This window comes from Alexandromys fortis, unplaced genomic scaffold, assembly GCF_014885135.2.
Source record: "Alexandromys fortis isolate MF-2015 unplaced genomic scaffold, M_Fortis_MF-2015_v1.1 scaffold_212, whole genome shotgun sequence".
NCBI lineage: Eukaryota > Metazoa > Chordata > Mammalia > Rodentia > Cricetidae > Alexandromys > Alexandromys fortis.
This window is the reverse complement of record NW_026068091.1, coordinates 584,458-602,377: the sequence shown is the minus strand read 5'-3', so window position 1 is coordinate 602,377 and position 17,920 is coordinate 584,458. Positions and strand designations below refer to the sequence as shown.

The window sequence follows — 17,920 nt, the reverse complement described above, 5'->3', positions numbered from 1 at the left end:
AATATTTATTTATTTATTATGTATACAATATTCTGTCTGTGTGTATGCGTGCAGGCCAGAAGAGGGCACCAGACCTCATTACAGATGGTTGTGAGCCACCATGTGGTTGCCGGGAATTGAACTCAGGACCTTTGGAAGAGCAGGCAATGCTCTTAACCACTGAGCCAACTCTCCAGCCCCCTTGCCTGGATATTTTATGTGTTTGTCTATATATGGGTGTGAGTTTGACATGTTTGTGATGTGTGTATGTGTGTCATACTCTGTCACTCTCTGCTGGACTTTTTTTAGGCAGGGTCTCTTTCTGAACCTACAACTGCATTTATTTGGAGGAGAGTGGGCTATCCTAGCAGCCAACAAGTCCCAGAGATGTTTCTGCTCTTCCCCTCCAGTGCTGGGGTTGCAAGTGTGTGCAGGATTGTGCACAGATTGCTTCATAGTTGCAGGCTTGAGCAGTTGGGACAATAAGAGAAAGGTGACAGTAAAATTTTACTTTGGACCACTATTTTGTTTCACTTTGGTTTTTTGTTGTTGTTGTTTTGTTTTGTTTTTTGTTTCTCGGAACAGGTATTCTCTTTGTAACAGCCCTGACTGTCATAGAACTTGCTTTGTAGACCAGACTGGCCTCGAACTCACAAAGATCCACCTGCCTCTGCCTCCCAGGTGCTGTGATTAAAGGCATGCACCACCCCCACCTGGCTGGACCACTATTTTCAAAATAGGAAAACCAGATAATTCTCAAAAATCCAGGAGCAGAATAATTGATTTATAAGTAGCTGTGACTGAAGTGCAGTGAGACTCTGAGACTTCAGACCCTCTAAGCAGGCTCAGTCATTGAGCAGTAGCTGGCCAGCTTCTTGCCACCTGCTTCTCCCTCTAATAGAAGGAAAGTTGCTAAGCTGCCCACAAGAAATTTTGGGGTTTTTTTTAGCCATATGAAAGGAAGGGAAACAATATTCCTAATGTAATATAGATCATACTAAATGTTGCCTAGTTGAAGTTACTAAGGAATCTTATCAATAGCTGATCATGGTGGTGCACATTTTGTATGTGTTATTGTTGTTTTAATTCATATTTATTTATTTATGTATTGGTTTTTCAAGACAGGGTTTCTCTGTAGCTTTGGAGCCTGTCCTGGAACTCAGAGACCTCCCTGCCTCTGCCTCCCAAGTGCTGGGATTAAAGGCATGGGTCATCACCGCCTGACCTTATCTGACCTTATCTATTTACATCCAGCCGCAGCCTCCCCCCATTCTCCCCCTCAGACCTTCTTCATCCCCCCCCTCCCACTCCCATTGCCCTCTTCTTTCATCTCTAGGAAAGCACAAGGCTCCCAGGAGAATTAATAAAACATGGCATATCAAGTTTCAGTAAGGCTAAGCACCGCCCCATATGTTAAGAATGGGCAAGGCAACCTAGTATGAGAAGGGTCCCGAAAGCCAGTAAGAGTTGGAGACAGCACCTGTTACCACTGTTAGGAGTTCCATAAGACAACCAAGCTACACAACTGTAACATATATGCAGAGGGCCTAGGACATTCTCATGCAGGCTCCTCCCTGGTTGTCGTTTAAGTCTCTCTGAGCCCACTTCCCTAGTGCTGAGATTAAAGGCGTGAGCTTCCCATGTGCTGGGATTAAAAGTGTGAGCCTAGCTCTGTTTGTCTTGTAGCCCAGGGTGGCCTTGAACTCACAGAGGTGCACCTGCTTCTGTCTCCTGAGTAATGGGATTAAAGGTGTGTGTCACCACTGCCTGGCCTCTATGGTTAACTAGTGGCTAGCTCCACACTCTGATCTCCAGGTAAGCTTATTTGTTAGAGTACAAGCAAAATATCACAGAGATTTTCAGGTGTTTTGAGTTTCTGATTATATTTTGATTTTCATGTGGAAATTATTAGGATAGCCATTAAGCTGTGCCTCTGTGTATGTGTATGCATACTTTAATATTTACCAACTCTACATAGTTACCTTACTAATAATATTAATGATCTTATTGTTCTCTGTGCTTCCAGGTCCTGGCAAAACTCGCCTGTGGACTAAACAAGCCCAACCGCCAAACTCTGGTCTCTCATGGGTCAGTCCCACAGCTATTCAGCCAGATGCCAATTCGTAAAATGTAGGTATTCAGTTTCACCCTGTGAACGATCCCTGCTTGTAGTGGCTCTTGTGCCTCGTAGTGATTCAGTCTCAGAGAAAATAGGGACCAGTCAGAGAGCCAACACTGAAAAATTTATAAGCCACATTTAGGCCTTTTTTCTAAATGAATTTTCAATTTGTGGTAATCTGTGGTATATAATCCTGAATTTAAGGGCAAAAGAAAACTGCCAGGTGTAGTGGTGTACACCTTTAATCTTAGCATTCAAGAGACAGAGGCAGGAGGCTCTCTGAGTTAAGGTCAACCTGGTTTACATATCAAGTTCCAGGAGAGCAAGGACTATGTAAAAAAAAAAACCCTGTCTCAAAACAACAACAACAAAAGAACTGAAAGTTAGATTGCTGATATATGCCTGTAATCCCAGCACTGGAGGGGCGGGGATGGGCAGGAGCACCACTGAAGAACTCACAGCCACATAGTGAATACCTGGTCCCCCAGGGCTGCATAGCTGGACCCTCCCCAAATAAAACTAAGGGGGCTAGGAATATAGCTCACTGGGTAAGAGCACTTGTTGCCCAAGTATAAGGAGCAGAGTTCAGAATCCCTAGTACATTCATAAAAAGGCAGATGTGATTGCTTGTGCACTCCCTGTAACCTCAGTGAGGTGGAGGGAGGAGAGCGCCCTAAAGCCCCTAAACTGTAGGGGATGGAGATGGGCATTCCCAGGGCTTTGCTGGCTGCCACCCAGCCGCAGATACAGTGAAAGACCCTGTCTCAAGGAAATCATTCTGAGAATGACAACAGGACATTTAATATCCTGTAGCTTCCACGTGTGCACATATACTACACATTTCACACATACACACATACACCTGAGTTTTAGCTCTGTGCCTAACTTCCTTCTGGCTTTTTATTCAAGTGTATTAAATGTATAACAAAAATTTCACTTCTCTTGGGAGGGTGTTGAGATAAGGTCTCACTAAACAGTCTAGGCAGACCTCATTCTGGTGGTGTTCCTTCTGCCTCAGCCTCCTAAATGCTAGGATTATGGGTACAAGCTTCTATATCCAGCTGGAATTTTACTTTTCTCTACTATCAAATCGAGAGTTTATAAAATCTGCTTATTGAGACAGAGTTTCACTCTGTAGTCCAAGCTAGCCTGGAATTCACTATGCCACTCACTTAAAACTATGTAATTCCCCTGTTTCAGCTCACTGAATGTAATTACAGACAGAAGCCCCTTTACCTGGCTCAGTCAAGGTTTTCAGTTCTGTCAAATTGCTCTCCAATGAGGCTTGAAGATAAAACTGATCTGAGAAAGGTTTATGAACTGGAGGTGACATAGCAGCATGGAGACATTTAGCAGAAAGAAGGAAAGTGTAAGATGTTCTCAGTGAACCTAGGGAGACATGAAATAGTCCGCATTGCTGAAGACACTGAACCCGAAGGACTGAGGGTAGACCAAATACGGGTTGTAGGTCACTTCAAAGCCAGCTGGCTATGGAAAAGATTTGTTTTGGGTTTGGAACGTTTAGAGGGGTATTTTTTATTTGTTTGTTCGTTTGTTTTTCAAGACAGGGTTTCTCTGTGTAGTTCTAGCTGTCCTGAAACTCACTCTGTAGACTAGGCTGGCCTAGAACTCAGAGATCCCTGCTTGCCTCTGTATCCCCAATGCTGGAATTAAAGGCATGCACCACCTCTGCCGGGCTTGTTTGGTTGGGATTTTTTTCAAGACGGTCTTATTATGTAGCTCTGGTTGTCCTAGAACTTACTAGGGGGGCTGGAGAGATGGCTCAGCGGTTAAGAACATTGTCTGCTCTTCCAAAGGTTCTGAGTTCAATTCCCAGCAACCACATGGTGGCTCACAACCATCTGTAATGAGATCTGGTGCCCTCCTCTGGACTGTAGACATACACACAGACAGAATATTGTATACATAATAAATAAATAATTTAAAAAAAAAAAAAAAAGAACTTACTAGGTAGAGTAGGCTGACCTCAAAAATGTGCCACTACACCTGACTGGGTTTGGAATTTTAATCTCCAAACAGGTCAGACAGTAGGTTAAACACAACTGAAAATTTAATATACAAGACCATGAAAAAGTTTTGTGTATACTTGACTTGATAACAAATTAATGATAAATCTTTATTTATGCTCCTGTTAATCGTCCCAGCTCCCAGCTGGGAGGAGTCATCAGTTTTCTTCATTTGTTCTCTGTGTGCATGTGTGTGGGAGTACAGGTGCACTCACTGAGATGAGGGCTCCAGGGGCCAGACTCTAACCATCAGCACCTTTACTTGCTGAGCTCTCTAGCTCTTGGCTTTGTGTGTACACTAAGAGTCTGCCGAACGAAAACATTCTCTGATCTCTTAATCTTTGGGAGAGCTGCTTGGAGCAACAGAATGTTTTGGTTTTGGTTAACTGTGTATTTAAATGTGACCTAAAAATTCCTTCTCTTTATTGTTTAGCCGCAGTCTTGGAGGAAAACTCGGGGCTTCTGTCATTGAAATCCTTGGGATAGAATACATGGGTGAACTGACCCAGTTCACTGAAGCCCAGCTACAGAACCATTTTGGAGAGAAGAACGGGTAAGTAAGTGGTTTATAATATTTATTATTATTATTATTATTGTTTTGGTTTTTCAAGACTGGATTTCTCTGTGCAGCCCTGGCTGTTTTGGAACTCAGAGATAACCTGCCTCTGCCTCTTAAATGCTAGGATTAAAGGTGTATGCCACCACACTTACTTTTTTTTTTTTTTTTGATTTTATTTTTACTTTATGTGCATTGGTGTCTTGGCTGCATGTGTATCTGTGTGAGGGTGTCAGAACCCGTGGAACTGGAGTCAAAGAAAGTCTTGAGCTGCCATGTGGGTGCTGGGAATTGAACTTGGGTCCTCTGGAAGAGCATCCATCTCTTTAACCCCTGTTTATATTATTTTTCACACATAACCTTTATAGGGATATTAAATTCAATATAGATAAAAGCTTTTAATAGACAGGGTCAAATAGCCCAACCCAGATTTAAGCTTGGTATATAACCAAAGGGAGCATTGAAGTGCTGATCCTCTTGACTCTCTACCTTCCAAATTTTAGATAACAGACATGCACCAGGATACCCAGCCTGTATTTCATGAGGTCATTTCATGGTTTGGTCCTTTAGAATATTAGGTTCCAAAGCCAGGCGGTGGTGGCACAAACTTTTAATCCCAGTACTCGGGAGGCAGAGGCAGGTGATTTCTGTGAGTTTGAGGCCAGTCTGGTCTACAAGAGCTAGTAGTTCCAGGACAGGCTCCAAAGCTACAGAGAAACCCTGTCTCGAAAAAAATAAAATAAAGAAATACCGAATATTAGATTCCACCAGACATAGTAGACTGTTATCTTAGTGCTTGGGAGACAGAACCACAAATTCGAGATCAAAAAGAAAGGCTTGAGATAGGATTCATTGGCGGACACTTTTCTAACATGCTACAAGGCTTCTGGTTCTATCCCCAGCACTGAAAACATTCTAAAAGTAAAATAATTCGGTCTCTATGGCCAATCCCTCTAAAATAGCTTTGTCATATTCCTGGGTAGTTGATAGGAGTCGTTGATTTGAAGCCTGGATATGTACTCTTTACATGTTTGTTTTTGCAGTACTGGGAATTTAGTCCAGGGCCTTGCACATGCTAGACAAGCATCCTACTATGACTATTAACAGCTTTTCCCCTTTACTTTTAATTCAAGTCTTACCAAGTTGTCCAGGCAGGCTTTGAACATGTAATTCTTCTGCCTCAGATGCTCAAGTCACATGAATTCAAGATTTGCACAGCCAGGCTCGTCTTAATATATCATTTATGTTTGCTATTTTGCTGATGTTATACTCAAATCTTTGTGTTTCAGCCCTAGTAAGCACAAAAAGATGAATTGGTAGCTTATTAATTGGTACTTTGCAAAGAACGCAAATAGTTACTTGCTTTAGAAAGTAGGATTAGTTCTCCCCTTACCAGTGTCTTACATTAGAACTATCTAAGAAGGGTAAGAGCTCTGTCAGAACTTAGGTATGTTTTATTTTAGAGATAGTTTTCTTTCTTTGGTTCTTTCTTTCCTTTTTTGAGACAGGTGTTGACTGAGGTTTCTGTCCCACCTGGTCCCATAGCTGTTCAGTCCCAAAGAAGCACACAGAAGTCTACATTAATCATAAACTGGTTGGCCTATTAGCTCAGGCTTCTTATTGGCTCTTACATCTTATATTAGCCTATTATTTTTGTCTGTGTTAGCTACATGGCTTGGCATCAGCAAGGCATTCTCATCTTGCTTCCTCTCTCTATCTGAGTGACTGCAGACTAAACCTTTCCTCTTCCCAGAATTCTCGTCACCCTAACTCTACTTCCTGCCTGGTCACCCCACCTATACTTCCTGCCTGGCTACTGGCCAATCAGCGTTTCATTAAAATACAAGTGACAGGATACAGGCCATTGTCCCACAAAACTCCCACCCCCCCCTTTTTTTTTTTTTCAAAACTAGAACTCGGAATTGAATCTCCTTTGGTTAGCTTTTCTCCTGACCATTATCCATAACTTGTAACCAACATTCTAAACAAAGGCAAACATCCATAGTCCATTTTTTTGAATGTGGGCAGTTTTCCAGGCTACTTCCTGCTGATTGAGGGTGCTGATAATCTTATAGGGACCTAAAGAAGATTTAGAATTATGATCACGTCCTGACTGGAGTATTTAGTGAGGCTTGATCATCTCAGCTAGCAGTCTTGAAACTATTCTGGAAGCAGAACTCAGCGGAAACTCCAACAGAGGTCCTCTGAAATGTTGGATCATCTGGATTCTGCTCCTATTGGAAATTTCTCAGGTGGTCTTCCTTGATCAGACCTCATTTCTCTTAGCTCAGAATGAATCCACAGCCTCTCATTTCCTGTGGAAACAAAAGCAAAATCTCTTCTCCAAAGTAACTTACCTTTTGACTTAAATTTTGAAGTCAAGGCATTTTCAAAATACATATGTTGGATTACTCCAGCAGCATTAGTAATCAAATGTCTTTTAGCAGCTGTTGCTCCTTCCTTAGCAGTCATACAATTCAAAGACAACACAACAGTATCCAGATTCTCTGTGTATTTTTCATCTTTACGTGACTTTATTTTAAACTCTATTTTATTTTTACTTTTTGGCTTTTTGAAACAGGGTTTCTGTGTATCTTTGGCTGTCCTTGAACTCACTGAGATCTGCCTGCCTCTGCCTAGCAAGTGTTGGGATTAAAGGTGTGTGCCACCACACCCAACTACTCTCTTTCTTAAGGACTTTATTCTTTTTTTCTCTCCCAAGCCTACATATATTTTTTAACACACTCTAAACTGTTTAGAGTTTTTTTTGTCTGAATCTGTCTGTAATTACTGTATATCTCTCTTTTTCTGACCACATGAGTCTTTAATTTTCTAAGTGATAATGGCTAGCATTAAAGCTGTGGCTTTGAAGGCTGGATCCACCACATTCCTTACCTTTCTGAGAGTCTAGCTTCATAGCAGAGGTACTGGTGGGAGCCTTGTTTACTGCCACAACTCTATGGAGTTTCAAGGTCCCTGATATCACCAAGAAGCATGCTGTCAGCTATTCATAAACACCATTTAAGTGTTTGGTGGTGGGACCATTTAAAAGAGCTGCAAGGTTTTTGCAGCTAAAGCTGAATCAGGAAGCCTCTTTTAAATGAGACGTGCTTGCCTCTAACAAACAGAGCCTACCTGAGAAAATGCTGCTAAAAAGAAGCCATGCTTAACTCTGTTCTTTTATGTGTAGAATTACTTCCCAAACTCTCTCAGGTTTTACGTGGATATAGTTGTCCATGTTGGCACCATTCTGTTGACTGAGGTTTCTGTCCTGGCTGGTCCCATAGCCTTCAGTTTCAAAGAAACACACAGAGGTCTACATTAATCATAAACTGGTTGGCCTATTATCTCAGGCTTCTTAATTAATTCTTACATCTTATATTAGCCCATTATTCTTGTCTGTGTTAGCTTTATGGCTTGGTACATCAATGAGGCATTCTCATCTTGCTTCTTCTCTGGGTGACAACTGCAGACTGAACCTATCCTCTTCCCAGAATTCTTCTATTCTCATTTCCCTGCCTATACTTTCTGCCTGGCTACTGGCCAATCAGTGTTTTATTAAAATACAAATGACAGGATAAAGACCATTGTCCCACAGCAGACAGGGTCTCAAGTAACACAGGCCTTGAGCTCCTTGATCCTTTACCTCCACCTCACACAAACCACAGGACACACCTAGCTGTTAATTTTCTTTGTTTGTAGTGCTGGGGATTGAACCTAGTGCATTGTACATGTTAGCCATGTGGTGTACCCTTGAGCTATATTCCCTAGCCTCAGTCATTTGCCAGGAAGAGTATAAAAGGCTAATGTAGGTATTTTGTTTTAACAAGGGTGCTGGGGCAGGAGGATCATGAGCTGGAGGCCAGCCTGAGCTGCACAGTTAAATGCTGTTTATAAATAGGTAAAAAACAAGGCATGGTGGCTCTCACCTGTAACCCCAGTAGAATCACAATTTAAGGTCAGTTGACTACTGTGAGATCCTCTCTAGGAAGCAAAGAAAAAACAAGGAGAATGATCATGCTTTCATCTTAATGTTGTTTGCTGGTTTTATAGATCTTGGCTGTACGCCATGTGCCGAGGGATTGAACATGATCCAGTTAAACCCAGGCAGTTACCTAAAACTATTGGCTGTAGCAAGAACTTCCCAGGGAAAACAGCTTTGGCTACTCGGGAGCAGGTAAGCAAGCTTCTCAACAGAGTACTGCCTCTCTTTAAGGAGATAGTGGATCTTGGTAGCTGTGCAAAGTTACTGGGTTAGAGGATTACCTTTATTATAGGATAAGAAAATTATTTTATAAATTTTGATGAAATTTATTTTACCAAATGGAATAGGAATTGCTTTTTTTTAAAGTTGAAATAACTAGTTTGTCATTTTTTTCCCTCTTCAATCTAAAAAAGTATAAGATAGGACTGGCTGAAATGGCCAGTGGAGGAGTTTCTTGTCTTTTTCTGTAGGTAGGAACTTCAAAAACCTAAAATATTATGCTTCACTCAGTTTGAGTTCTTCCTTGGAATTGGAATTTACCAATTTTACAGTAGAATTTACCCGATGGCACCAGCAGGAAAAGTGAGGTGAAAGACTTGGAGCCTGAGCCTAGGAGGGCGCACCTGTAATCCCGGCACACAGGAAGCTGAATCAGTACACTAAGAGTTGGAGACCATTCTGGGTTGTAATAGCGACTAAACAAATTATGTGTTGCACATGTGTGTTGGTGTGTGTACCGTTACACGCATATGTAGACAGCAGAGGAAGCTCTCAGATGTCCTGTTCTATCACCCTGCCTTATTCTCTTGTTGAACCTGAAACTATGCTGGCAGCCAGCAAATCCCAGTGACCCTATTGTCTAGTTCCACTAGTCCTGAGTTATAATAGGTCCATATACAGCTATGCCCAACTTTGTGTTGTGGGTGCTGGGAATTCATATTCTTGTCTTCATTCTTGCACAGCATGTGCTCTTTTTCCTTTCCCCGTAATTTAAAACCATTCTCTTTTCTTGTTGTGGAGATAGGTTTTTGCTATATAACCCAGCCATGATCTCATGACCCTTCTGCCTCAACCTCTAGAGTCTGGACCTGACTGAAAATCTTCATCTAGAGGATGACAGAGTGTCGAGATCTTCCTGATCTAGTTATAGCGACAAATCCACTGTCTGCTTCCATATGTCTACTTAAATGAAAGATTAATTTCAGTTTGTTTGTTTGTTTGTTTTTTAGGTACAGTGGTGGCTCTTGCAGTTAGCCTTGGAACTTGAGGAGAGACTAACCAAAGACCGAAATGATGTAAGATTTTCTTGTCTATTAGTCTTTGGGATTTAAATGCCACATGCTCCTTACCCTGTGGAGAAGGAACAAGAAAATAGCATCAGCCTAGGAAATTTTAAGAAAGTTTGTGCACACTTTTAATTAAAGTGCACACCTTTAATCCCAGCACTAGGAAGGCAGAGGCAGGTGGATCTCTATGTTGGAGGCCAGCCTGGTCTACAGAGAGAGTTCCAGGAATCCAAGGCTACACAGAGAGACGATTTCCAAAAAAAAGTTTGTTAAAATAGTAGTCCAGGTAGGAAGGCAGAGGCATGGATCTTTGAGTTTGAGGCTAGCCTGGTCTAAAGAGTGAGTTTTCAGGACAGCCAGGACTACACAAAGAAACCCTGTCTTGAAAAACCAATATAAATATATTTTTATGGTACTCCAGGCTTAGCCTTAAACTGGCTAGTCCTCCTACCTTTAGGCTCTCAGTTTCTAGGATTATAGTCATGAGTTACCAAGCTTGGCTGAGAATTCTTTCTTTTAACACAGGACCATAAAACGGAACATCCTGGGGCTGGGTTGAGGGCACACCTTAGTTGGTAGAGTGTTTGCTTAGCATGCTTAAAGTTCTGAGTTTGACCCTAGCATCCCACAAATACCAGGGGTTAAGGTCATCCTGACAAAAAAGGTGTTAGAGCTCTGAGAGTTCCTCTCTCTTTTTAAGGATCTGTGTTTTGTTTTGAGATGGTTTCTCACTTGGCTGTGCTGGAATGCAGAGTGATCCACCTGCTTCTACCTCCCAAGTGCTAGGATGGGTATGGTCTACTCCCTGCCCCGATTATATATGCTTCATATACATAAAGTATATCCATCTAAGTGTACAATTTAATGGTTTTAGCACCTTCCAGAGTTGTATAACTCCAATCGGGGTTTTTTTTTGTTTGTTTGGTTTGGGTTTTTGGTTTTTTGGTTGTTGGTTTTTTTTGTTGTTGTTGTTGTTTTTTTTTTTTTGGTAGTGGTTTGTTTTGTTCTGCTTTGTTTTTGAGACAGGCACTCCCTGTGTATATACCTGGTTGGCCTGAATGTAACATTATATAGACTAGGCTGTCTTTGAACTAATAGATCTGTCTTCCTGCCTCTGCTTCCTGAATACTGGGACTACAGGTACATGCCACCACACCCAGATTTTCAGTCAGCTTAATATTTTTATTTACTCCCCAGAGAAATTCTGTACCCATTAGCAGTCACTCCCCATTTCTTCCCTCATCTGAAGTCCCTGGCATCCATGTAGTATGATTTTTGAGCCCAGAACAGTGGTGCACACCTTTCATCCCATCCCTGTATGAGAGGCTGAAGTCGAACTTCTGTGACCATTCCTTCAAAAAGAAAGAAGGAAGGAAGGAAGGAAGGAAGGAAGGAAAAAGTCCTGGACATTTCATATAACTGAAATCATGCAGCCCATGGCTGTTTTGGCAGTCTTGAAGAGTCTTTCACTTAGCTGACCCAGGTGATACTTTTTTTAGGACTGGGTAAGAGTTATCAGTAAATAGCTATTTGGGTTATTTCTACCTTATCATTCTACCATATCATGCTGTTATGAACTTTGCACATTTTCATCCTAGCGGCACAATTACTGGGTCACATGGTAATTATGTTTAACATTTTGAGAGATTTGGTGGCTGCTTTCTGTAGTGGCTTATCATTTTACATTCCTGCTAGCAATGTAAAGAGGAGCGATAAACATGTTATGGGAGGCCGCTTGTTTGTTCCTGGCTGCTCAGCCTTGAAATAACCACACAGAAACTGTATTAATTAAATCATGCTTGGGGGCTGGAGAGATGGCTCAGTGGTTAAGAGCATTGCCTGCTCTTCCAAAGGTCCTGAGTTCAATTCCCAGCAACCACGTGGTGGCTCACAACCATCTGTAATGAAGTCTGGTGCTCTCTTCTGGCCTGCAGGAATGCATGCAGACAGAATATTGTATAATAAATAAATAAATAAATAAGCTGGGCGATGGTGGCGCACGCCTTTAATCCCAGCACTTGGGAGGCAGAGGCAGGTGGATCTCTGTGAGTTCGAGACCAGCCTGGTCTACAGAACTAGTTCCAGGACAGGCTCCAAAGCCACAGAGAAACCCTGTCTCAAAAAACCAAAATAAATAAATATTAAAAAAATCATTCTTGTCCTATCAGCTCTAGTTTCTTAATAGCTAGCTCTTACATCTTAATTTAACCCATTTCTATTAATCTGTATATCACCATGTGGCTGTGGCTTATGGGCAAGGTTCCAGCTGTTCCCACAGTGTCTCCTGACTCTACCTTGTTTCTTCCCCATTCAGTTTAGTTTTCCCCACCTAGCTCTACTCTGCTCTATCACAGGCTCAAGACGGTTTCTTTATTAACCAATGGTACTCTCAGTATACAGAGGGGAATCCCACATCACCTCCCCTTTTCTGCTTAAATAAAAAGGAAGGTTTTAACTTTAACATAATAAAACAGGTATCAATTAAGAATTACATTTACAAGCTAGACAGTGGTGGCGCATGCCTTTAATCCCAGCACTCAGGAGGCAGAGGCAGGCAGATCCTATTGAGTTCGAGACCAGCCTAGTCTACAAGCTAGTTCCAGAACAGGCTCCAAAACTACAAAGAAACCCTGCTCAAAAAAAAAAAAAAGTTACAATATTTATTTTTATCATAACTAAGGAAAACTATATCTATATTTTAACTCGATTAAAGACTCCAGAAGGATATACTATTACCTAAGTAAACACAAAGTGTATTGTAAGCAACTTCCAAAATAAACTCTAGAATTGACAGAGCCATCTCACTGTCTGGACAGTCACCCAAAGTTTTTTGGTAACACTGTAGGCACCCATCTTCAACCTACAGGCCCATAGTATCCAGTAGACTTTTCCGTGAAGCAGGAAATTTTACACAGTTTCACCTATATTGGGCAGTTTGTCAGTCACTTTTTTCTGTATCCTGTAGAATGTCTGGCAGACTCTTTCATGAAGCAGGAACCCTGAAGGACCGTCTGACCTTTAGACAAGTTCAGCAATCATTTCTCTGTAGGTTCTGCACTTCCAGTTCCTACAGCATAACATTAAGCAGTCCGGGCAAGAGCAGTTTCTTGCCCAATGACTAGCAAACTCCATTAGGAGCCTCTTTGGTACTCATCTTTCTCTTGAAGTTATTGGTGCTGCCAGGGCAGATATGTCTCATTGTCATGAAAAATCTTAAGTTTTTAAAACATTTAAATGTCATATTTTGTTAGCTTTTGAAAGATTTGAAGAATCTCTATCTAACTGAAATATATCTCTATATCTAGAAAACCTGATTGTCTATTAACGTATTTTTAAATTATACATTATATTTTTAAATAAGCTGTACAAACACAATACCTTAATCAACAGCAGAAATGCACATACACAATATAACAAAATTGACCTTAAATTTTTATCAATAAACCAAGATCCATACCAATGCAAAGTATCCATCTCTACAGCATAGCCCCCTTTAAATGTAAAGAAACATTTACCAAACAATCATTTAGGGAATTCAGACGTGTCCATACACGTGAGTGTAGGTGTCTGCAGAGGCTAGAAGATTGGATCCCTTGGAACTGAAGTTACAGGCAGTTGTGCGCCACTCGATGAGGATGCTAGGAGCTGAACTCTGGTCCTAGGCTAGATTTATATTTACTCTTTTTTGGGGTTGGGGGTATGGGGTGTTTCAAGACAGGGTTTCTCTGTGTATCTTTGGCTGTGCTGGAACTCACTCTGTAGACCAGACTGGCTTCGAACTCATAGAGATCCACCTGTCTGCTTCCCGAGTGCTGGGATTAAAGGCGTGCGCCCTCCTTGATTTATATTCATTCACTCTTAACCACTAAAGCATCTCTTGCTCTGACTCATTGTGATTTTTGTTTACTTTTCTCCTTTTTTAATAAAGCACAAATTTTCCCATATTCAAGGCTACGCTGATCTTCTCTGTATTGTTCCAGTTTTAGTTTGTATGGTGCTTAATCTGATAGCTAAACCTATTTTCATTTGGGTTTTTTGGTTGTTTGGTTTTGTTTCTGAGTCAGGGTTTCCTTGTGTAGTCCTGGCAGTCTTGGAACTCAGTCATAGACCAGGCTGACCTTGACTCACAGAGATCTGCCTGCCTCTGCCTCTGGAGTGCCGGTTAAAGGTATCCACCACCACACCCAACTATTTTCATGTAGTGTATTGACCATTTATGCATCTTCCTTAGATGAATGTTAGGCTTTGTCCTAGTGCTGTGAGTGGCAGGGACCAAAGGATCATGGAGGCTTGGAGGCTGACAGCCTAGAAAGGAAAAGGCAAGCTGCAGTTCAGTGAGAGACCCTGACATCGGGGAGTAATGCTGAGAGCACTGCTGGAAGACATGTCATGTCCTCCTCTGGCAGCCACATGAGTCCATGCATGGGGGCATATATACCCTACACAGCACACACACACACACACACACACACCTATAAAAAAAAAATAAGATCATGAGGGTCTAAGCTTTAGTTTTCTCTTGCATCTCTAGGCATACATTACATCCAGTTGTAATTACAGAACTCAAATTATCCTTTGTAATCTATTCTTTCAAGATGCAAACCTCTATAACTATGTTTTATAAACCACCCCCAGGTTGTGCTCTTGACTCATGGAGTTTCTGGGTATTCTTGCTAGTCTGACTTTGAAAAGGAGCCTTATATAGACTTTTGACCTTACATACTCTGCATAATGATTTATTTCTGTTTGATGGGTGTGGTGACTAAAGAGTCTGCCGTCTCTAGAGGGCATTCTATGTTGTTTTCTTTTTTCCTTTTTTTCTTGTTTTAGTGCTGAGGATCAAATCAAAGATCTCACGCATGCTTCTTTTTATATAACTTATTTAATTTTACTTTTATGTACATTGGTGTGAGGGTGTCAGATCCCCCTGGAATTGGAGTTACAGCTGTGAGCTGCCATGTGGGTGCCAGGAACGTAACCTGCATCCTCTGAAAGAGCAGTCAGTGCTCTTAACCACTGTGCCATCTCTCCAGCCCTCATATATGCTTCTTATGTCTAGAAATAGCACAAACTCTTTTTTGTGAAATCCTATAGTCAGTTTTTTGTTTTTTTTTTTTTTGTTTTTCGAGACAGGGTTTCTCTGTAGCTTTGGTGCCTGTCCCGGAACTAGCTCTTGTAGACCAGTCTGGCCTCGAACTCCCAGAGATTGTAGTCAGATTTTTATTCAGAAATTTTACTATAGTCTATGTTCTGTATTTTTTTTTAAAGATTTATTTTATTATGTATACAATGTTCCTCCTGCATGTACACTTCTATTCCAGAAGAGGGCACTAAATCTCATGAGCCATTATGTGGTTGCTGGGAATTGAACTCGGGACCTCTGGAAGAACAGCCAGTGTTCTTAACCTCTGAGCCATCTCTCCAGCCCAGTTCTGTATTTTTTGTATCCTTTATAGTACTGAAAATATATCCTTAGTAGGTGTTTAGTATACATTTGTATTTTATATAAATAGGTACTAGAATAGCCTCATTTTTTTGTCTACTAAAATTTTTTTTTTTAAAGGAAGGGTCTTACTATGCAGTAAGTACTGGGTTACCTGGAACTTGCTATGTGGACCAGAATGACTTTGAACTCACAGAGATCCATCTACCTCTGCTTCTCGGTGGTGGAATTAAAGGAGTACACCATGCTCAGCCCTATTCTTGGATTTCATATTGAATTTCCAAATTATTGTATTACCCTACAGATGGTCTTAGTAATGATTTCTGGTCTCAATCCTTTACTTTCCACAGAATGACAGGGTGGCCACTCAGTTGGCTGTCAGTATTCGTTTTCAAGGAGACAAACGTCTGAGCAGCCTGCGCCGTTGCTGTGCCCTCACTCGCTATGATGCTCATAAGATGAGCCAGGATGCATTTGCTGCCATCAGGAACTGTAATACTTCTGGAGTCCAAACTGAGTGGTGAGGCTCCTTTTTGGTTTGGTTTGGTTTGGTTTTTGTTTTTTTTAGTTTGTGTGTGTGTGTGTGTGTGTGTGTGTGTGTGTGTGTGTGTGTGTGTTTGTTTTTTAAGAAAAGGGCCAGGAAGTGGTGGCGCACGCCTTTAATCCCAGCACTCAGAAGGCAGAGGCAGGTGGATCTCTGTGAGTTCGAGGCCAGCCTGGTCTACAAGAGCTAGTTCTTCCAGGGCAAGCTCCAAAACTACAGAGAAACCCTGCCTCGAAAAACCAAAAACAAAAACAAAAAAGGTATTGTGTGGCTTCAATCAGTGAGCCTCTGAACTTTCATCTGAAGTAGCTTGTGACTTGACTAGCCACACCTCATAGAGGGGGTGAGCAAGGGCTAAGGAAGGTGAGAAGAAAGCAAGTTCACTCACAGGGTTTTGTTTGTTTTTCCTACATTGATACATTCTGGGACCCAAGGGTGTAGTAGTAGCTAGAAGACACCTGAACTAGTGCCAGCACGCTGCCTTCAGGGAAATGACTGCCTGTAACAGTATTAAGCTTTTTACGTCCTGAGATTATCAGGAATTTTTTTTAAGATAGGGACTCCTGTATTCCAGGCAAGTAGCTAGAGTTGACTGTGTACATCTTTTTGTTTGTTTTGGTTTTGGAGACAGGGTTTTGCTCCACAGCCCTGACTTTCCTAGAACTCACTTTAGAGACCAGGATGGCCTTGAACTCCACCTGCCTCTGTCCCCCAAGTGCTGGGGGGTTAAAGGCGTGTGCCAGCACACACTGGATTTTACACTTCTGATGCTCTTGCCGCCATCTCCCAAGTACTGAGATTACAGGCCAGGACTATCACATGCCTGAAGTGCTGGGATTAAAATCTTGGCCACCCCTGCCTGGCAATAGTCTGGATCCTGAAGATTAAACCTAGGTCCTTGAACATGCGAGGCAAGTGTTCTACTACTAAGCTACACCTTCAGATTTTTCATAAGAACTTTGGGAAAGCATAATGAGTAAATAAATATGTAAAACATAATACAACAAATCGACAAATATCTTGAAATGTTTCCCTTTGGTTGTATTTCTCGAGACAGAGTTCTCTGTGTAACCACTCTGGCTGTCCTGGAACTCACTGCAGACCAGACTGAGACTGGAAACCAAAAGCTTGATAGGGAATTTCATCTTGAAAAATTCTAGAGTTATGGATTAGGATAAGAATTTTTTCCCACTTATCTTGTGTGTATATGTGTCGTAATTTGTGTACTACTTGCGAAATCTCTGAGTTGGTCCTACACACCAAACTCAGGCCATCCAGTTTGGTGGCAAGTGCCACCCCCTGAGCCAACTGGGGATGACCCTGAGCTATGATTTGCTTATTTCTCCTGTTGTTGTCTTGAATAAAATTTGTGTAGCCCCAAGCCAGGTGTGGTGGCACACACCTTTAATCTCAGCACTTAGGAGGCAAAGTCTGACTGATCTCTGAGTTCAATGCCAGCCTGGTCTAAAGACCGAGTTCTAGGACAGCCAGCCAGAGCTACACAGAGAAACTCTGTCTCAAAAAAAAAAAAAAAAAAAAAAAAGAGCAAGGTGGTAGTGCACGCCTTTAGTCCCAGCACTCAGGAGGCAGAAGCAGGTGGATCTCTGTGAGTTCGAGGCCAGCTTCGTCTTAGCCTCATCTTCAGAGCGATTCTCAGGACATGTTCCAAAGTTAGAGAAACCTTGTCTTGAAAAGGGGGTGGGGGTAGTAATAGAATTTCCTTTCATGTAGAACCAGAACTTGTCATTCATTAATAAAATCTAGGCTCTTTTTTTTTGTTTTGTTTTGTTTTGTTTTTTTTTGTTTTTTGAGACAGGGTTTCTCTGTAGCTTTGGTGCCTGTCCCGGAACTAGCTCTTGTAGACCAGGCTGGCCTCGAACTCCCAGAGATCCGCCTGCCTCTGCCTCCTGAGTGCTGGGATTAAAGGCGTGCGCCACCACCACCCGGCTAAATCTAGGCTCTTAAAACAGTGACTTGGTAA

General features: G+C 41.8%; 1 protein-coding gene across 1 annotated transcript in view; it reads left to right on the top strand.

The window, feature by feature from the left end:
• Positions 1–17,920, top strand: part of Polh (DNA polymerase eta) — a 35,439-nt gene that overhangs the window by 15,557 nt on the left and 1,962 nt on the right. Inside the window, exons 5-9 of the mRNA XM_050122816.1 lie at positions 2,006–2,109; positions 4,559–4,678; positions 8,735–8,858; positions 9,896–9,961; positions 15,746–15,915. Coding sequence (XP_049978773.1) covers positions 2,006–2,109; positions 4,559–4,678; positions 8,735–8,858; positions 9,896–9,961; positions 15,746–15,915 — 584 coding nt within the window. The remainder of the gene's footprint in view (positions 1–2,005; positions 2,110–4,558; positions 4,679–8,734; positions 8,859–9,895; positions 9,962–15,745; positions 15,916–17,920) is intronic.